At 51.8% G+C, this 21,666-nt stretch overlaps 1 protein-coding gene across 1 annotated transcript in view; it reads right to left on the bottom strand.

Moving 5' to 3' along the window:
* Positions 1-18,853, bottom strand: part of ADCY3 (adenylate cyclase 3) — a 97,419-nt gene extending 78,566 nt beyond the window's left edge. The window contains exons 1-2 of the mRNA XM_065401043.1: positions 18,787-18,853; positions 18,179-18,723 (exon numbers count right to left, since the gene is read on the bottom strand). Coding sequence (XP_065257115.1) covers positions 18,179-18,723; positions 18,787-18,853 — 612 coding nt within the window. The remainder of the gene's footprint in view (positions 1-18,178; positions 18,724-18,786) is intronic.
* Positions 18,854-21,666: the final 2,813 nt, after the last annotated feature.

Below are 21,666 nucleotides of genomic sequence, written 5' to 3'. Positions count from 1 at the left end.
GCCACCCCCAGGCAGCGACAGCCCATTGGCACCAACCATCACCATCACCCAACGACAGCCCATTATGTAATTGCAAATGTATATATACCATTAAAGCATTTAATGTTTTTAAATAATGTATTTTGTGTATTTTCAAATTATTAAAAATTAATTTTTGAATGTATTTCACTGGTTATTTTTTACATTTCCAAATACACGTTACTATAGTATTGCAACTTTTTTTTAATGGAAGGGGCCCCCGAAATTGCTTTGCCCCAGACCCCCTGAATCCTCTGGGCGGCCCTGGGTGCCCTTTCCAAGTTGCTCCTCCCCGCTGTGCAGGGCCTCAAATGGCTGGACTGCGTTACTCAGGAGATCACACTGGTCCCTTCTGGTCTTAACATCTGTCAGTCGCCTACTTCTTTCATCCGCCCTCACATCATGTACAAATCCCGCTGTTTCCTTCTTCACCATCAATGGCCCGACCCTTCCTCTCTGGCCTCCTCAACCCCTACACTTCCTAGCCCGTCACTGGGAGCAGAGCACGTCTCACGCACACACACCCGGTCTGCATCCCCCTTCCCTGTAACAGGCTTCACCCTCACTGCATTTGGGCCAGGATGTGGTTATTCACTCAGCCAAGGAGCCGAGTTACCATCTACATATACTGGCCTCTCTCTCAGACAGGGAGCAGTGATTTTGGGCGCCGAACTCAAGACACCTTCAAGGGGCCTGATTTTCAGAAGTGCTGAGCCCTTTGGAAACAAGTCAGACCGCTACTATAATGTGTCTCAACCACTAGTCACCTTGGCCATTACTTGTTCCCAGTCAGCAGCCCATTAACGAGCACAGACGTGAGAAAGCCACTTCTGTAACATGACAAGCCGGTGCACTCTCTGTTTTCTGTGCTGGCCTTACAGCCCTTTCGGTCACCCCTAGGGAGACACATTCTAACTTCTCTTCATTAAAACTTGCTTAGCTGTTTTGGAAAAAAGTCGTCAGGTCTGTAATCTCCCGGGAAGGCCCCGGGGGAAAGGAACTTCTTGAGCAGTTCTGCCCCAAGCTACACACTTTACTACACTGAACACAGAGGCTAGGGGGGCCAGGTCTACGCCGACACAACTCCACGGAAAGGCGTTGCACCCATTTACACTAGGTCCCGATACAAACAACTCCAGGCACAAATTCAGATTATACTCACTTCTATAGAACTGGTCAAGCCAACAGAGAACATAAAGTATGATGAGTGCAAATAAACTAAGTTCTCAAAAAGCAAAAACCACTGGCGAGGGTCCTACAACCCCACAGCTGGCCCGTTTTCCTCGATCCCGGTGACCAATAATAATCCTATCCACCCCTCAAGCACCTCCCTTCACAGGATCTCACAGCCCCATCCAAATGCTAAAGATGTAATCCCTCAGCCCCTCCATGGGGTGGGGGAATAATATATGGAGATATACCGATCTCATAGAACTGGAAGGGACCCTGAAAGGTCATCAAGTCCAGCCCCCTGCCTTCACTAGCAGGACCAAGTACTGATTTTTCCCCAGATCCCTAAGTGGCCCCCTCAAGGATTGAACTCACAACCCTGGGTTTAGCAGGCCAATGCTCAAACCACTGAGCTATCCCTCACCATGGAATCATCCCTGTGTTACAGATGGGGAAGCACATGCAGAGAGAGGAAGTGACTTGTGGGATTTAAGCTTAGATCTCCCAAGTTCCAGCCCTGGGCTTCAACCCCAAGAGCATCCTTGGTTAAGCATTCTAGATGACAGACGTGTCTATGGGAGCCCCATGCCTGGGAAAGAACAAGGAGTAAACGAGTAATGGTCTCAAGTTGAAGTGGGGGAGGCTTAGGTTGGATATTAGGAAACACTGTTTCACTAGGAGGGTGGTGAAGCACTGGAATGGATTACCTAGGGAGGTGGTGGAATCTCCTTCCTTAGTGGTTTTTAAGGTCAGGCTTGACAAAGTCCTGGCTGGGATGATTTAGTTGGGGATTGGTCCTGCTTTGAGCAGGGGGTTGGACTAGATGACCTCCTGAGGTCTCTTCCAACCCTGCTATTCTATGTTTCTATGAAAGGTAAGGACGGCTGTTGAATACAGCAGGCTGACCTGTCATTAGCCCTGCCGTGATTGGGAGGCATCTCACTGGGGTTGCAGGAATCCTCGGTCTGTGGAAGAGATGGATAGGCACAAATGCTGACACCTCACCAAGGTCACAGGTCAACATGAACCGCACAAATCCTTAGTGGACACGTCGCCACATTTAAAAACAACGCTCAGTTCAGTACCATTGGCACATCTGCTCAGGAGAGACCCAGGAATGGAACAGCAGTGAGGCAGCAGGTAATCATTGAGGAGCATCGGCAGAGCTACATGTGTGGAGCCCAGAGCTCAAATAGCAGAGAGGCTTCAGGTTGGGATTGAGGGGCACCAGCAAAGCTGTGGGTGGCAAGCACAGAACTGGAATAGTGGAGGTCAGGATTGAGGGCCATTTGCAGAGCTGTCTGTGAGGAGCCCAGGGCTGGACTAGCAGGGAGCTGCATTACTGGATTGATGTGCATTGGCACGGCTGAATAATGCAAACTCTGGTACAATTTCTGTCACCCACCCCTACCGCTGCTCAGAAGAAGAGCGGGATGGTTCCACCCCTGTTTACAGCCTGCACTGCCATTGCATTCCATATCACTCCTGGGCTGGGGCACACGGAAGGGACACAGACAAGAAGGAGGAGTCATTTCAACGACCAGAGATGGGGAAGCTCCTTTTGAAGCGATGGAACCGGTCCCTGGCTTTCCCTTTAGCGCACTGGGAAAGGAAACACTCATGATTCTCAGGAAACCCTGATCTCCCACCCTCTCTGGCCCACTCCTTGCACATTAGCCCCCCAGCGGGGATCCCCACTGCTGCCTAGCACATTCCTTGCAATTACTGTCAAGCCATAGGAATTAGCACAATGAATAAAATAATGGTCCATTTAGTCCAGTTGCCTGTCCCCATCAGCGGCTAATGTCAGACCACCCCTTCCTGCAACACTGTCCCAGAGGGATAAGGGGGAATTCCTACATGACCCTCACTGTCAATCAGATGACGCCTTGAGCCATGGGGACTGGCTAACCCTCCTCATTCATCCTTGCTAGCTTCACTGCATCTTCCAGTGTTATTCAGTGATGTGCCAGGCCCGCTTCTGAAATGCACTGAGCTTTGCCTCTGCATGGAAAACAGTGTCGTGAAAGCCCAGCCCTCTCCAGCAGGTCAGACCCTTGGGAAGAGGTGAAGGCTCCAACACTTTGCTGCTTCAAAAGAGAAATCCACCCACACTTGCAAAATGCAGCCGTCATGCTGGATCAGGGGGGAGGAGGGAGAGCAGAAGTCATGCCAAACTCTCTACAGCAGCTCCTAGAGCAAACAGCTTTGCAGATTTCCTTTCCCGCCCTCAAACAAATCCACTGGGTCCCTGTTCATTTCAGGAGCTGGCTCTAGACCTCCCTTGTTTTTAAGGCCCTCTGTGGACTTTCTTTGGACAACCTCATGAAGCAAGGTCCAGATACGGACCCCTTATGGAGCTCCTGTCAGCATGCAGGAGCCATATGGGGGCAGAGCAGTGGAATTCCCGCAGTGCAGGGACTGCTGCGCTGGGCCCTATGCTGCCCCACCTCACAGCCTGGGTATATTGGAATGGGAGGTGGAAGAGGCACGATGTTCTGCTCCAGCTACCTTGAGCTGCACAACAACCCAAAGGCAGCCAAGAGATGCTCTGACATGCACCCTCCCAGCAGCCCAAAATCTTGGTGGCACAAAGCCACCACTGCCCCCTATCCATCAGGCTGCCCCTCCTGTGCTGTGCTTCTTGAGAGCCTAGCCCCCAGCCTCACACCTAATACCCCATCCATTCATTCAGCACCAGCCTCCTCTGTGATCCTCCACAGCATCACCCCTGGTGCAGGAATCTTCTTAACAGCACCCGCCTTCTGGTGCTGTCTCTTTGCCGCAGAGAGGCTTCGAACAGATTTCAAAACATCCCTCCTCCTCCCTCACCTCAATCTCTTGCTCTCTCTGTTATTTATTGCTGCACACCTCGGGTGTGTAGCCAGCCCAGAGGCCAAAGGCCAACAGCCTATTAACGCACACCCTGGCATGGCTCATTGCTATCAGAGCAGGGATCATTAACTCTGAAGTGCAGTTCCGCTCCGAAGAGTATGTAAAAATAGCCCCTTCTCACTCCCCAGATCTTGCTTCCCACTTGTATCCGTCAGTCTTGGGTGACCCAGGTAAGTTTTTACGGCTTTCTTGTCTCCATTAACCCTGCAGAGCCAGCCCAGCTCCAGGACTGAGCTGGCCTCTGTTCCTTCTGGGGCAGCAACAGAATTGCTCACTAAGTTCCAATCAGTTACACCTGTTCAAACACATGGAAGGCACAGAGATCACTGAGGGCTTCATTTGAAGACACCGGGAGTCACTGCGGCTTTGTCTAGACTAGGGGTGATGTTACTTAACACATCTAACTAGCACATGCCTAGCACAGAGAAGATGCTAAGTCAGAGTTCCATGTCTAGACTCTTCAAATGTGATTGCTTATAAGTTCTAACACAACACTTTTTATCCTCACCTAGGCAAAGCGCAAGGGCATAATTTAACCTGGTAGGTTTATGGTAGGTGATGGTGCAGGAGAAGTAAAGAACCCAGCTTGACACTCAGATCCCAGGGGAGTTGGGAGAACTTCTCGTTTGGGAATAAAACTGTCTTACTTTTAAAGAGATCCTATTTGCTCTGGAGTCACTGACGTGCAATAAACACTGAGTGCCACATAGGGTGACCAGATAGCAAGTGTGAAAAACGGGGACACTTTTTTTTTTTTTTTTTGGAGGAGAAGGAAGGGGATATAGTTGCCTATGTAATACAAAGCCCCTAATATCAGAATGGTCCCGATAATACTGGGACATCCGGTCACCTGAGGGCCGTAGCAGCATCTTTGCAGAGTTACTTTTCAGAGCAGAGCTGCACTTGAATAATAAAAAAATCCACAAAAACAAACACACACTCTTTTGGTGGGATGATGCAATGTTTCCTTCCACTCTGACAAATAGTTCCTACCAAGAGCATAAGTGAAATAGCAGTGGGAAGGCTAGAAATGCCTCATCTCTAAAAGTTTGAACCTATTCACACTGGAAAACATAATCTCAAATATACATACAAAATGATGGGTCTAAATTAGCTGTCACCACTCAAGAAAGAGATCTTTGAGTCATTGTGGATAGTTCTTTGAAAACATCTGCTCAATGTGCAGCAGCAGTCAAAAACGCGAACAGAATGTTAGGAACCATTCGGAAAGGTAATAATAAGGTACAGAAAGATAATAAAACAGAAAATATCATAATGCCACTATATAAATCCACAGTACACCCACACCTTGAATACTGCATGCAGCTCTGGTGGCCCCATCTCAAAAATATATCTATATTAGAAGTGGGAAAAGTGCAGAGAAGGTCAACAAAAATGATTAGGGGTATGGAACAGCTTCCATATGAGGAGAGTTTAAAAAGACTGGAACTGTTCAGCTTGGAAAAGAGGCGACCAAGGCCGGGGATATGAGAGAGGTCTATAAAATCAGGACTGGTGTGGAGAAAGTGAATAAGGAAGTGTTATTTATCCCTTCACATAAGAACCAGGGGTCACCCAAGGAAATGAATAGGCAGCAGGTTTAAAACAAACAAAAGGAAGTATTTCTTCACAAAATGCATAGTCAACCTGTGGGATGTTGTGAAGGCCAAAACTGTAACAGGGTTCAAAAAAGAACTAGATAAGTTCATGGAGGGCAGGTCCATCAATGGCTATTAGCCAAGCTGGTCAGGGACAAACCCCATGGCCTGGGCGTCCTAAGCCTCTAGCTGCCAGACGCTAGGAGTGGACAACAGGGGACGGATCACTCAATAATTGCCTGTCCCGTTCATTCCCTCTGGGGCACCTGGCATTGGCCACTGTCGGAAGACAGGATACTGGGCTAGAAGGACCGTTGGTCTGACCCAGTCTGGCTGTTCTTGTGTTATGTTCTTATTCCTCTTATTCATTTTTAAACATTGCTTTAGATACCCTGCTTGCCCGACAGCCACTCATGTTCTATTATAAACACTAACCTGGGATTACTGAACAGCTCCTGCTCTAACATGGAGTCAAAGGTGGTGCAAAGAGCCACCAACTTCTGTGGACTAGGGACCCTGGCCCATTAAGAGGAAGGAGACATTTAAAAATTATCTTCTCCTTCAGCTCCCGCCCCCAACAGCTGACCCTCTACCCCTTTCACTTTGCAGCCTGCCCTAATCTTTGTCCACTACCTTGTCCCTTTGGGAGTAGGGATATTGTGTGTGCTGTGGTCCCTGGGGCACAGGGAAACCGTGTGTGTGGTGGTGATTAGGTCTCAGCTCCTCACCCATGGGAGCGGGTGCACAGTTGCGACAGCATCGAGGCAGCCACTCAGAACATGGAGTTGTACAGTCAGGCCAGTAACGGTCTGAGCTCAGGGCTATGAGCACCCAAGTCCTTACCCCAGCTCTGCCATGGGCTCCCCAGGACCTTGGCCAAGTCACTTGACCTCTCCATGCCTCAGTTTCCCCACCCATACCAGGGGATAAGTTACTTGTCTCCTTTCCAGGGGCGCTGTGAGGATTAAGGAGTTGGTGTTTGTCAAGCCCTGTAAAAATGCTGAGTATTCGTAGGCGTCTTTAGCTTTACTAGGTAGCCCCAGAGATTCAAGCACAAGTGGCCAATTAGTCAGGACAGCAGATTTTACACATGCTCCCTTCCCCTATTCCACCATACTCTACCCGTAGCAGCCGCTCCAGTGCTGGGTTTCTCCCCCCACCCCACACAGCTGGTCTCTCTCCCTTCTGGAAGAGGAAACACCAAGAGTCCCTTCCAGGCTGGAGAGGGAAAGGACCAGGTCACAAAACCCAAGACTCAGTAGCAAGGGCTCCTGCCAGCCCCCCCAGGCAATAAAGGGCTGCTAACATGAAGAGAGATCAGGGTGGGGAAAACAGGGTGTTTAAAGCAAGCAGTGTCCCTTCTCCTCCAGGCTGGGGGCAGTTTCTCAGGCTTCCCCTCTGGACAGGTAGGCCAGTTCCCTCCTTAGCTGGTGCCCAGAGACAAAGTCTAATTCCCCCCTTCTGCCAGGGGAGAACAACAAATGGCTGCTCCTTGGCAAACCCAGAAGTGTCCATGATCCCCCTGGCATCAGGGAACTGCTCCCAAATCTTCCCAGAGCAGGAGAGGAAAGCACAGCGCCAGAAACACCCAGCCCTACCCAACCCCACTTAGTATAGATGCCCCTTACCAAGACACAGGCCAAGGCACCAGCAAGGATGGAACCCATGATCTTCAGCACCAAAAATAAGCCCCCAGGCACTGCCTGAGCTATGGGAGATCTTTAACTATCGGTCACAGGATGCTAGCTATGGTTGCTGGCACTGGGCACTGGAGCGAGGTGTGAGCACACTGAGCAGGCCAGGGTCTCATGCTCTGCAGTATCTGAGCACCTCACAATCTTAGTGTATTTATCCTACCAGCCCCCTTGCAAGGTGAGGCAGGGCCATTATTTCCATGCTCCAGATGGGGAATAAGGCACAGAAGGGCCAAGTTTCTTGCCCAGGGTCACAAGAAGCACTTGGCAGAGCAGGGAATTGACCCTGGCTCTCCCAAGTCCCAGACTAGCAGCACCCCGACCATCCTCTCTGCATACATGTGCACACACCCCATCACAGTCCCAAACGCCAAGCCCCGTCCGCACTTGCTGTCACATGGCATTTCCAAGCATGCAGATGCTATTAGCACATTATTGCTCTGACAGCACTCTGGGTGCTTCCACACTGCAATGTAAACGTGGCTCTGACTCAGGTTTGAGCCCAAATCTCTCTACTGTGCATCCACAAATCAGTCCGACTCGGCAGCAAACACTCAGGACTCAGGTCCCCCTGCGTCTGAGCCCAACTCCTGCTGTGACTCAGGTCCAAACCCTGTTGTTTTGCAGCATGGACGCAGCCCCAACTTGGAACATTGGCGTAGTGCAGCGTGGATGCACCAGCATGGCTCTGAGCCCCGGGTCCAGCCACTGTAAACCCGGGTTTTACAGTGTAGTGTGGACACTCAAGCCTAGGCTTGGAAACACCGTGTCCACAACTGTGGGTCCCACAGACCCGGGATTACAGTGCAGTGTAGACGTACCCTCAGAAGCTCTAACCAGGACAGGGATACTGTGCTAAGTGATGTCCAGAGCCGGTGACCATAAGGGCGAAGCAAAGAGGTCCAGGCTGACTCCCAGAGCTGTGCTGCAGAGGGGAGGCAGCCAGGGGGGCACAGAACCCACCCTTCTCCTTTCAGAGGGAGCCAGTCTGCCCTGGAGCCGGTGAGACACCACACAAGTGGCAGCTCACGCTGAAAGGTCCACAGAGTTGGTTTTCCCACCAGTACCGCTCGGGAAGGAGGGGATGAGGGATTCCCAACGAGAGGGAAACCCCCTCAACAGAGACTCCTAGGAGAGGGAGAGAGAAAATTCTGGGGGTGGTGGGGGCACAACCATCCAAACGCCGGCCACTTGCTATTTTAAACAACTCCCCCGCGTTGTCATGACAACTAACTGTTCTAAGGAGGCTGTGTCTGCTCAGAAGGCCCCCACAGTGTTCTGCAAGCACCAGAGCTGCACAAAATCCACCCCTCCAAGGGAGCTTCTCACGTGCACTTATTATTATTCAGGATCTGAACCCAGAGATCCTCAGCCCGGTAATGAACCGCTGCAGAGAGAGGGGCCCAGGCTGGGCTTGGCTGGCGGAGTCCTTTCAGGCCACCTTAGCAAGATGGAATTTCCCCCTCCCCCAGGGTCTCCTTTCCCCATGCCAACCATGCCTCTGCTCTGGGGTTTCTGTGCTTTGTTTCATGACAATGGAGCGACAATGATTTACATCACCTGGAGATCTGGCCTTTAGACTCCTCCTCAGTGGTGACTCCTGTACGATCATGTGTGGAAAACGTCCAGTGCGGCCCTTGCGTTTGAGAAGGCCTTTCTCAGCGTACGCCTAGCCTGACACGCATGGGGAGCAGGTTTGGACCGAGTCGCTCCCTTTCCCTGTTACAGAACTAAGGGGTCTAAATAAGTTTGAGCCAAAGCACAGAATATTTGCTACCCTCATTCAGGGTTCTAAAAAGATAAATAAATCCCCGCTTCTTTTAATGAATGGAAAGTTTCATCAGACAACCCCCAGCCTCCAACAAAGGGGGCTGCTATACGGCCAGCGTCCCAGAGGAGATCTCCTAGATCTGTTTTCCTCCTGGGTAAGAAGAGCGGCATTTCTAATCCTCCGTCCTCTTGATCATGCCAAAGAGGAACGGAAGAACAAACCAAGTTTAAAGCGAGTGGCTGTCCTTCCTTCGAATCTGGTTCTTGTCCACTAGGAACCGGACACAGACCACCAAATGGTCATTTCTGTCACTCACCACTGACTTGGGCTGGACTCACACCTGGGACCAAGAGGCAGAAGGCTCTGTGGCTCTTCATTAATCCCCCCGCACACCTATAAGGTTCTCTTAAGAACATCTGGAAGGGAGGGGGGGAGAATGAGAAAGAACAGCAGCGGGATTCAATGGCCTTTCTACCAACGATCTCCTGACAGAAAGCAGGGAGCCGAGGGAGCTAGGGAACAGTTACACTGAGGAGGCGAGCAGAAGCAGCACTAACGCTAGAGACAGAAGCACCTGGAGAAAGAGGGTTACACTCCAGGCCTAGCCGCAGTGGAAGGGTTTTAGGACACCATTAGCTTAATCCCTGCTAACACCTTTAATTCAGCCCCAGCGGTGTTGTTGCACTGCCTATGGCTCAGGAGGCTGGAAATTCCCTGCAGAGGCTGCCCAGGGCTTCACTTACTTAACGCTAAATGCAAACAATTAGCTAGAGCCGGCTTTAAAGAGAATGGGAGGAGAGACTAAAACACAAACAATCCCCAAGCTGAGAGACAGGGAGCAGACGGGGAGAAAGAAACCAGGGTTAATAACCTCCCTGCTTCCATCATCACCATAGCGCTGGGAAAGCACAACGCCCTGCACAGGAGACACAGCCTAGCAGGACAGCCATAGAGTCCCTGCCCCGAGGCGCTTGTAGCCTCCAGGCACCATGGGCCAGATCCTCAGATGGTGTAAACTGTAAATCAGCTCTTCTGAGGTCACCACCTGAAGAACTGGGACAAAATGTCTGTCCCCCAGACTTGGTTAGTTACAACCCTGTATTCCACACATGTACTGGGGCCAGGGGATTTGAGCCATCCGAAGGCTGTCACCAGACTTGGGACACAGAGACCATCCCATCTACACTGCACCCCTGAACCGCTTTATAACCCGCTTTCCCTAGCACTGTAGGAGCGTAGATATGGCCAACAGGAACGTGTTTGTCATTGTCAATAGGCTCTCTGGGACAGGTGGGATTTGGAGGAGAGCGAAGGAACCTGGTCTACACCTGGAAGGCCATCCCAGTTATGGGAGGAAAGAAGGAATGAAGCTTCAAATGATATTCGTCAAGAGGAGCGGCCAGGAGAGGAGATTGGGAGCATCGCAGCGGGGGGAAGATGGAGGCAGAAGCAGATTTATGGAGAGCTTTGAAAGTTAGGAGACACTTGTGATTGTAGAAGAAACTGGGAACCCAGTAGAGAGAATCAAGAAGGAAGAGGATCTTAGAAGCGGCATTTGGATTGGCTGGAAAGGATGAGGTCATAGAATTCGAGGACACCAGGGTGGTATTTATTATTTATATTAACGTAGCACTTTGAGGACAGGGGTCCCACTGTGCTAGGTGCTGTACAAACATATAGCAAACAGGCAGGCTCCGCCCTAAGAGCGGACATGGAGCTGCTGGCAAGAGCTGCTGCATTTTGGCAGCAGGGAGAAAAACTCAGGCCAAGATTTGCTACCCTAGTTGCTTACAATAAGGCATCTAAAATCCATATTTAGGCACCTCATTAAGTGGCCTGGGAACTCTGGGGGCTCAGCAAGTGTGACTCAAGGCAGCATTGACTTCCTGAGAGTCTGCGGCGACGTGTCTGAGAAGGGTGAACTCCTCCCCTCATTTATCGCAATGTTGGTGTTGACTCTGAAACCTAATAGTGACTGTTCCAAAGTCAACATTGTCAACTATATTGGTGCTGATCATTTTAGCAAAAACATCCAGCTATTCTAGGATTGTGAATGGAGTCTGACTAGTGAATTGCCCCTTTGCCCCCTCCTTCCGAGCTGACCACTGGGGAACACAATCTACAGGTCCCACCCTCCATGCATGGCCTAGTCTCTGGGCCTGCCCCTAGAGGATGACAGCACACACGTACACACTCAGAGGAGGCAGACAGTTCCAAGCCTCTAGTGTGGTATGGAAGAAGGCACAAAGACGAGAGAGCTCTGTGGGTCCCTCTGGTTATATTCCAGGGACTTTGCATCAGACAGGGACCAGGCTATTTGTATTATATAAAAGCCTCTACCACCCACCCCCTATGGTGAAACTGCCTCATCCCAAACTCCCCGTGAACTCAAGCTTTTGTGAGGTTTGACTCTCATTCTCTTTTTTCTCTTCCATTCTGTTCCATTCCCCAGGACCTCCAGGCTGCTCTTGGGGCTACAAGCCCCTAGAGAGCATGAAAGAAGCTATGCTTGCCATATAAGAGACGGGATCCTATGACAATTCGGACTCCAGAGATTTGGAGAGCATTTGACTTTCTCCTACCTCCCGGAAGTAGCTGGTTCTCATAACTGCAGGATCTATTTACCCTCACACCACCCCTATGAGGCAGGGCAGAGCTATTATGCCTATAGAACACTTGGGAAACTAAGGCACGGAAACCACAGAGTGGTTTGCCCAAAGTCACCCCGGGAGTCTGTGGCAGAGCAGAAAATTGAAACCCGGTCTCCAGCTAGTGACCTAACCACTGGGCCATCCATCCTTCCCGCTTTCTTACTGGAGCCTAAACTCTGACCCCCTGCTGCGGTGCGTCATACAACGGCCTCTTTGTCAGCTTGATCAGGAGCAGAACTTCTTGGCTTTGCTCTTTATAGCCATCCAGCCCGGATTAGAACTGCTCCAGCAACACCCTATTAATAGCAACACCCTCCAGGAACCATACCAATGTCTTTAATAATAAAGCATATGTTTATTTCTGGACATAATGTTCCTCTTTTCCAGAGTGCAGAGACTCAGACATGCCGAGTTGCCAAGGTTTTGCTGGCCCCGTACGCTCTATACGACAGAAACAATTAACACAGAGCACTGAAAGGCTGGTGCTGGGGTGGAGGGTTTGGTTTCAGCGGATGACACGGAATGGATCATCTCTTTACCTGGGATTCACAGTAATGTATTACAAGGGGAGGCCCATCGTGAACTCTCAGGCCTGGGGATCTGCTCCAATTCCACCCTGCAGAACGGCTTAGCACAGGCAGAGTTAGCTGCTATTAGCCGGTTCTACATTTGTGCCATGCACCCAGGGATGAGTTTATACCAGTGCACATAGCAGCTCTGGCTATCTGCACTAGGAGTTTTCACTACACAGCAGCTGGTCACTCCTGGTAATCATAGACTCATAGACTTTAAGGTCAGAAGGGACCATTGTGGTCATCTAGTCTGACCTCCCGCATGATGCAGGCCACAAAAGCTGACCCACCCACTTTCCCTTAACTCAGCTGTTGAAGTCTCCAGATCGTGATTTAAAGACTTCAAGTCGCAGAGAATCCTCCAGCTTGCGACCCCTGCCCTATGCTGCGGAGGAAGGCGAAAAACCTCCAGGGCCTCTGCCAATCTACCCTGGAGGAAAATTCCTTCCCGACCCCAAATATGGCGATCAGTAGAACCCCGAGCATACAGGCAAGATTCTCCAGCCGGACCCTCATTTTACCAGCGATGGCACGTTATTGCCTAATTGACTAAAATCACGTTATCCCATCAAACCATTCCCTCCATGAACTTATCTAGCCTAATCTTGAAGCCAGGGAGGTCTTTCGCCCCCACCGTTTCCCTCGGAAGGCTGTTCCAAAATTTCACCCCTCTGACGGTTAGAAACCTTCGTCTAATTTCTAATCAGGGCAAATCCCCAGGGAATGACAAAGCCTTAAACCTCAAGGGTTTGGCCACTTCTTCAAAGAGGCTGGAAACATGTGTTGTGGGTAGCCTGTCTTCACCCACGCATCACACCCCTTTAACAGGCCTCGAGCCCTCCATTAGAGGCTACGGTGTCTCTGCTGGGCCAGCCACTTTTCACAGGACAGTCATGCCCATTTGGAGACCACTGTCCTGAACTCTCTTCAGGACACCACAATGATGTTGTGATGCCCTGACCACTGCTGGATGACCCTGCGGTTCAGATGTCCTGTGTGCTCTGATCACTGGATCTGCAGCACCCACAAACACACGTGCAAAAGAGAGAAACAGAGAGAGCGGTAGTGCATTCCATCCATCGTAGCACTGCGGAACCCGGGACAGAGCCGTGCTAAAGACACACTCTGATCTCAACATCATTAGTAGGACCCTACCAAATTCACAGCCATGAAAAACGCATCACGGACTATGAAATCTGGTCTCCCCCCATGAAATCTGGTCTTTTGTGTGCTTTTACCCTATACTATACAGATTTCACGGGGAGACCAGCGTTTCTCAAATTGGGGGTCCTTACTCAAAAGGGAGTTGCAGGGGGGGTCACAAGGTTATTTTAGGGGGGTCACAGTATTGCCACCCTCACTTCTGCGCTGCCTTCTGAGTTAGGCGGCCAGAGAGCAGTGGCTGTTGGCCGGGTACCCAGCTCTGAAGGCAACGTCCCGCCAGCAGCAGTGCAGAAGTAAGGGTAGCAATACCACAACCTCTCCTACAATAACCTTGTGACCCCCTACAACTCCCATTTGGGTCAGGATCCCTACAATTACAACACTGACATTTCAGATTTAAATAGCTGAAATCATGAAATTTATTATTTTTAAAATCCTATGACTGTGAAATGGACCAAAATGAACCGTGAATTTGGTAGGGCTCTAATCATTAGCACATCCACAGCCATGATGTAAACAACCCTACTCAAAGATAAGCGGTGCCCAAGAGGCTCCACTAACCTTGACAAAGGTAACATACTGCCTACTGGGCAAAACGGAGTAAAAAAACCCACAACAAGCTGGATTACTACAGAACCCTTCAAAAATCCAGTGCACAGATATCTTACTACAGCCGAATGTGCAAAACACAGTCATTCTTCCCCTACACAGAATCCATGGGTACAAACTGGAAATAAAAGCCAGGCCACAAAGGGCCCACAGGAAAGCTGAGGAGGGAAGAATTAGTAACTCATATGTGGGAGAAAAACTGACTATGAAAGACACTTTCTGCTTTGCAAAGAAGCTCTTGGAAATGGGTAGATGATTCCTGCTAAGAGGCAAGGAAGGGAAACAGTGTGTGACTTGGGAAGAAAGAAAAGTTTTGCAGAAACCGACTCATAATATGTGGCAGCTAGTACCAAATCTGCAATGGCCAGTGATACAAAACGGGCACATTAGAGGTGTGGGAAGGTTCTAGGATTTATATTGTAGTTGTGGGGAGAAGGTCTTGTGATGAAGGCAGTGGACTGGGGCTCCTGAGATCTGGGTCCCCAGCTCTACCATGGATTCCTGTGTGCCCTGGGCAAGTCACTTACTCTCACTGTGCCTCAATTCTCTAGTTGTAAAATGGGGATAATAATCTATTTTGTCTGTTAAGACTGTAAGCTTTCAGGGGCAGAGACCATCCCTTACTGTTGATAGACCCTGGATCTCAGCCAGGGTCTCTACGTGCTAACAATGAGTATATATATTTTCAACAGCTTTTTTTTTTTTTTTTAATCGCCTCAAGGAGACATTTGTGGGTCTGAAGCACACACCAGAAGGCCTGATTGATTATTCTGGCTGCATAAATGGCATCCCATACAAACACTGAGCTCTTTGGCTCAGTCAAGTTCCCCAAGTTCAGGCCTACTCATGCCTATTGTGAAAGCCAAACCTAGACACAGACACTGGATATACTGTAAACACTTGCTGCGTCATTTGTCGTCATGCTGATAAAGTTATTGACACTGAGGCAGGAAAGAGCTGGGGGGGCCTAGTGCATCGGTCAGTTTATACTTGCCCAGTGCAGATTTCTGTTAGCGGGATGGGATCTGGCCATACCTATCCTTTAGAGGGGAGTTGGAGATTTATATAAAGGCTGCCCCAATAAGCAGGTCCAAGGCAGTAAGAGAATGGTGAATGCTATTGTTTCAGTTGCCTGGCATTGTGTCTAAAACGTCTTGGGCCAAATTCACTTCCTGAGGTAAAAACCCCATCGATTTCACTGATGAATTTGTCCCCTGATGTTTACAGGCATCTAATGATCGTTAGCCCACTAGCTCTGTGCAACTCTTCCCTGGGCAAATGCTTGATGTACTGTATTGTATCTACCTCTTGGCAGGCCTTGCCTAGATCGTCAGACCAATAAAGAATTGCTGGGCTGAACTGTTAAACAGGGAACAGTCTTGTATTGTGGTTTTTTAAAAAGGTGGCAATACCCTCAGACATGCTCACACTTTTTCACACCCTGACTCTGCTCTGCTTCCAAAACTGCAATCTCACCCCTTGGTCTCTCTCACGCAGCATCTCACATACACACACCAAGGCCCGGTTGTTTCCTCGGACATCCAAAGAGAACAGATGCACTAAAACATCTGTGGAAAACCTGCAACAAGAGGAGACAGCCCACTGAGTGCAACTCACAACCAAATGCCCCCTTGCAAACCGTTGAGACCATTCAAGAACAGACAGAGCCTGTCTGGAAAAGGACGAAGGAGGAAAGCATCACAGACATCAGATGCATGGACATGACTAGGTGGTGACTAAAGAAACAATAGAAATACAGATACAGGCTGTCTGCAAAAGTACCTGACTGAATTCTTCCCACTGAAAGAGTCATGAGGCGGTGGCTAGGCCTGGCGTGAGAGCATAGGCCGTTGCAATGCTTTGAATTGTGTATCGGTGCAGAGGCAAAGCGGTTAGGGCACACAGTTGGGAGACATGGGGTGCTATTCTTTCCTCTGTCACTGACTCGCTGCCTGGCCTTGGGCGAGTCATGCAGCTGCTGTTTTCCCACCTGGAAAACAGGGACGATGATACTTACCCACCACTGTAAAGAGGGATGAGCTCCTCATGGCACTACCAAAGGGAAAAATATAGCCCTTGACTCCCACATCAGCCCATCCTGATTAGTACTGTTGCACTGGGAGCCTGCTCCTGCTGAAGCCAATGAGAGCTGGATCTAGCCCATAGCAATCTGTACTCTTACAGCAGCTCCTAAAAGCTCACTGTCTGCTAAGAGCCGATGCAAAGCACTACACAAGGGAAGCCATTTGCAGTGCACAGTAACAGCAAGTTTCACTAGGCCTACAAACCCAGAGCTATGCTACACGTTCTGGAGCACCATCTCCTGGCACCTTATCTTGTAACTACCTATTTACCTGTATATAGAAGTAGGGCACTCTCGTCACACTGCCTTTGGCCTAAATATTCAACAGTGTCTAGTGAATTTGGGGGCTTAAAAGGAGCCTGATTTTCACATGGCGGGCGCGCAGCCTTTCTGACAATCAGACCCCTCTACGGGGTCACAGGTTGGGCACCTGAAATCACCAATGGGTTTTGCAAATAAAGGTCTTTTTGAATAGTGGTGAAAGCAGCAGCCTCACTCCTCTGCAGAATGCCCAACAGAGAGCGCTAAGTGGGCAGTGGAATGGAAGTCACCGCTGGTCCCATTGCAAACAGCGTTAGTAGGAATTGGCTCATCCACAAGCCGGAGACCAGCCTGGGTTGGAGCATTACACACACACACACACACACACACACACACACACACACACACACACACAAATCACACTAGAGCAGATTGCTTACATGAGTCTCTCCTTTACAGAAACAGGTCGGGGTCACAGCCCGCTCCCATTGATCTAAAACGGCACAACTTCTAGTGGCTCCAGTGGCACCAGCATTTGGCCATTGGAATAGTGGCGGCCCGCTTTGCTGGCGGAAGCTCCACCCCTGTGATAGATTAGAAGATGGGCGTGTCCTATCACAGCAGGTCTGGCACAGTGGCTGCCCCACCCCAGCATGCAAACTCCATCCCTGTGTACAATAGTTCTAGGCCATTTGTGTTTATATTTTCCTCTCAGCTGGTTTAATACCCCAGGCAGCCATTTGGGAGGCCAAAACAGTGCGAGATCTGGGCTTCTCCTGGCATGTCTGTATGGCCACCATAAGAATTAAACATGCAAAGAAGGCACCAGACTGGGAGTGAGGGTTCTGCCCCCAACTCGGCCACCGACATACAGTGCCACCTTGGGCAAGTCACTTCCTTGCCCTGGCCTCTGTTTCCCCAGGCGTAGAACGGAGAGAAAGATACCTCCCCAGTTTGTGACACGCTTTGAGAACTTTGGATGACAAATACTATCCATATACACAAACGGACATTGGCACCCCAGACTATTCACTCTCTCCCCGATGGGATTGTTAAAATGCCCATCACCGTGATGGGCAGGTGCCTAAAGTTTAATACACAGGGCCCAGTGGGCAGCCAGGAGGTGCTGAGGGAATTGTGGTATGACGTATACAATGGCCCTGGCTACTGTTGCCAGTGGCTATTTTTGCTTTGGCAGGAGCTGAGGAACAGGAGGTGGTTTCTGATCATCTGAATAACCGGTGGGGAACCCCTTTTGGGGGATGGCCACCCACGGCTCGAGAACCACTGCTCTCTGGGCAACTAGACAGCCCCAAGGACAGAAACGTTATCCCAGACCCAGGTGCACAGGGCTGGGAGTCTATGTAGGTAAGGGCCATAGTGTTTAAATGTCCCTAATGTGGGGAAGACGGACCCAAGGTCTGACCCAGTATTGCTGGCGATGCCATCGATGGCACATGCTCTTCTGGACCAAGCTTCCAGTTGTGGCCCACTTCAACATAAGCACAGGCTGACTCACTCCCTCACCCCAGGAGCCTGCATTTCCCTATACCCATCCCTGAAGGTCAGTTACGCGTGAAACATCTCCCTGGCCCAACTGACTCCCCGACATTATAGGCCCTCAAACCTCCTGCCCTTAGCAGGCCCCTTCCCGCTGGCCTACCTCTGCCTCAGGACACTGACTCCCCTTACCTGCCGTAGCAAGGCCTCTCCGTTGATGGAGTCCTGCTGCTGCTGAGCGATGGTGACCCCCAGCACCAGGGTGTGGATGCCGCAGGAGACGGCCGTGATGAGCACGATGGGCGTGAGGCGCAGGGGCAAGGTGATGAAGAAGGAGAAGACGAAGAAGGCCTGCCAGCCCACTGTGTCACTGGCCTCGTGGAAGTGGGAAAAGTTGAGGCCCAGGTAGCAGAATATCTGGGCAGCGATGAGAATCCAGAGGACATAGGGCAGGAACTTGCGGGAGATGCGGTCCGGCAGGAGCCCGTACTTGCATAGGACGAAGAGCAAGATATCGGCGGCCAGGCCCACGGAGGCCACCAGGATGGGGGCCAGCTTGTCCGTGGTGTAGACCACGGCACACATGACAATGACATAGCAGTCGAAGAGGGCAGCGAAGACCACCAGCACCAAGAGGGTCTCGTGGCGCTGCCGGCGGAAGTAAGTCTGGTAGAGGTTCTCCAGGGACTCGGGGGCGAAGGTGAGCCGCATGAAACGTGGCAGGCAGAGGCATGAGCCTGAGTTCCTCACTGTCACCTCATGGGTCCGGCCCACCCCACGTTCGGGGTCAGAGGGTAGGCTGACCGAGTAGTCAGCCGAGTACTCGGCCGAGTACTCCGGCTCAGAGAAGGCCCTGTTCCCGGGCATTCTGCCTGCCCACTTTTCCCAAACAACCCTTGGAGAACTGGCACCGTCTGCAGCCGACGGTTACACCAAAGGAGCTCCGGCTCCCATTTACCTCAGGGCAACCAACAGGCAAGGGCAAAGAGGCATCAGCAATGGCATCTCAGTTCTCCCCCTCAGACCCACGTCCTTCCCCAACCCAGACGTTCCAGTTGGAAACCCAGGCTCCAAATAGGGGAGCGTGCCAGTAGCCAACAGGGAACGTCCACTGCCTCCCCCTGCGCTGAAGCCTTCAACTGGCTGCTCTGTAACACCCCGACCCTTCCCACTCACGCCCCTTTCAAATGTCACCAAAAATAAAATTAAATTTAAAAAACAATTGGCTGAGCTCCAAACAGAATCACGAGCTGCAACTAGCAACTCCAGCTACCCAGCTCCCTCCAGCCGCTCCCCAGTCCCCGCGCTCTCGGAGGCTGCAATCAAAACAGCTTTTAGAATACAAAAAGACATATAAATGTCTCACTGCCTCCTTAGTAGAGAAGCCAGAATCTGGGGTGTCTCTCCCCCTTTCCCTCCCCAATTTTTTTCCACTTTGGTCTTCTCGGGACCATCCGTCCCCAGCAACCATTTGCAAATTGAACCCCAGGATGATATTCCTCAATGCACTAGGGTCTCAGGTCCTCAAATCACACCTGCTCCCCCCTCCATGTGGGGGCAAAGGAATAAATAGCATTGGCCGGCCATTCCATGCACCCTGCAGGTCTTTGATTCTCATCCAGCTGTTAATGGGAAGGGAGGAAGATTTTGTTTGTATCCGGAGTCGCCAACAAATAAAAGGGGGGGGGGAAGGACAGTAAGCAGAAGAGGCACTGATCTGTCAACCCTGCAGGCTCCAAACTGTTGCTTTCAGCTCCCCCATCAATCCAGGTAGCCCGTTCCCTGGCCTTGCTCTGGAGAAGGCCAGTTCTCCCCCCTCACCATCTCAGTGCTGACAGGAGGGGACGTGGGGGAAGAGCCTCTCGGCTTCTTTGGTTTAGGCCTTGTTGAAATTAAAGCAGGGCTGTGGGAAATGGTGGTCTCCTACCCTGGGAGAGTGAAGGCGTGGGCAGATCCTGGAAGCCCCACGACGCTGCTAGCATCCCCTACCAGTCACCAGTTTGCTCTGGCTTCTGTTTGCTCTCGGGCGAGCCCACGTCCTGCCTGGAGGAGAAGACGGATGGATGGCAGAGTCCAAACTAAACAGACGTCTCTTTAAGAGCCGAGTGTCCCTCTCAGCCGAAAACCCCATTCGGAGTCCATACTCTGCCTCTGGATTCTCCTCTCATCCATCTTCAGCGTCCCTCTTTTTGCATCCTCCTCCTCCGCGCCCAGCAGCTGGTGTCTTGGGAGGCAGATGCCGTGCCTGTGTGTTTTTCCGTCTCTCTCTCTCTTTTCTCTGTTTTTTTTTTTGGTGACAATTCCCTTCTTCCCCTTGGAGCCCAACTGGGTGTCTTGTTGGAGCGTGTGCGCAGAGGTGGGTGGGTGGGAATCTGTCAAGCATAGACACCCAGCAGAAAAATGATGGAGGAGGAGGCAGAGGAGGAGGGGGAATGGGCGTAGCTTAAAATTATTGAAGAGAAAATAAAATCAAACAAGTGCATGGCTCGCGAACACACGTGTGCAGCCTGCACGCACGCACCCACCCATCCCGGGGCTCGGCTCCTGCTCTCTGCTAGGGACTCTCCCTGGCAAACAACCCCAGAGTTAAATGCCTGGCAGGGGGAAAGAGGTGGTGGCGCTGGAAAGGAAAGCCAGGCTGCTCAGCTGATGACAACTTTGTTATGCAGTCTGGGGGTGGGCTGCTCATGACAGTAAGGAGGGGGGGCGCGGGGAATATCCCCCCTCGGTCTGCGGAGGGGGAGAAGCCCCTTCCCCTTACCCCAGAAGCAGGGTGCTGCCCAGGGGCAGAGGGCTAGCTACCAACGCTGGAAGCTCGCTCCTCCCAGCTGGCGGGCTGTGGCTGTAGGGGCGGGCTCGCTGCTGCAGGATGGGGGAGCTGTTGGGGAGGACAAGGGCAGCTCCCGTTCCGCCTCAGCCGGGCAGGGGACCCCCGGGGCTGGGGGAGGGAGAAGTGCGAGCGGCTGCACGCCCCGCTCCTTCTCAGCAGCCCCCTTTCCCCGGGCCCACACGCCTGCCCCGGCCGCTCCCCGCTCGGCGGCCCCCGGGGTGGGTACAGCTCCTGGCGGTGCTCGGGGCGGCGGCGGCTGCTGCGGGCGCTCGCGGCGCCCCCCTCCCCGGGAAACTCCCCGCCCCGCGTGCGGGGGCGCGAGCGAGCAGGGCGCGCGCCGAGGGGCCTGCGCTGCGGCTTAAGGCAGCGCGCCGCGCAGGACGCGGGGCTGCACCACGCCACGCCTGGCAGCTGAGTGGGCGCTGAGAGGTGCCTGGGTGGCAGGGGGGCTGGTAGGTGCTAAGCTGGGTTTGCCCCGGGGGGCGCGTGATGCTGAATTTATGGGAGGGGGGAGGAGATGGGACAAGCTCAGTGGCTGGGGGAAGCTGGAGATAAAGGACGGGGTGGATGGGTTTGTGGGGGTGTTGGGTGAGTGGGGCTTGGGGAAGGGTTTGTAGGGATGGCAGGGGGACAATGCGGGCGGCTGGGGGCAAAGGGCTGGGGAGGAAGCTGGGGGTAGGTGGGGGGGCTGCTGGGTGCAGGTAGCATAGGGGAGAAGCTGGGTTTGTGGGGGTGTTGGAGGGCTGCTGGGTGAGTGGGGTTGGGGAAGGGTTTGTAGGGATGGCAGGGGGACAATGCGGGCGGCTGGGGGCAAAGGGCTGGGGAGGAAGCTGGGGGTAGGTGGGGGGGC

This window comes from Emys orbicularis, chromosome 3, assembly GCF_028017835.1.
Source record: "Emys orbicularis isolate rEmyOrb1 chromosome 3, rEmyOrb1.hap1, whole genome shotgun sequence".
Taxonomy (NCBI): domain Eukaryota; kingdom Metazoa; phylum Chordata; order Testudines; family Emydidae; genus Emys; species Emys orbicularis.
The sequence above is the reverse complement of the archived record's forward strand: the minus strand, read 5'-3'. Positions and strand labels throughout refer to the sequence as shown.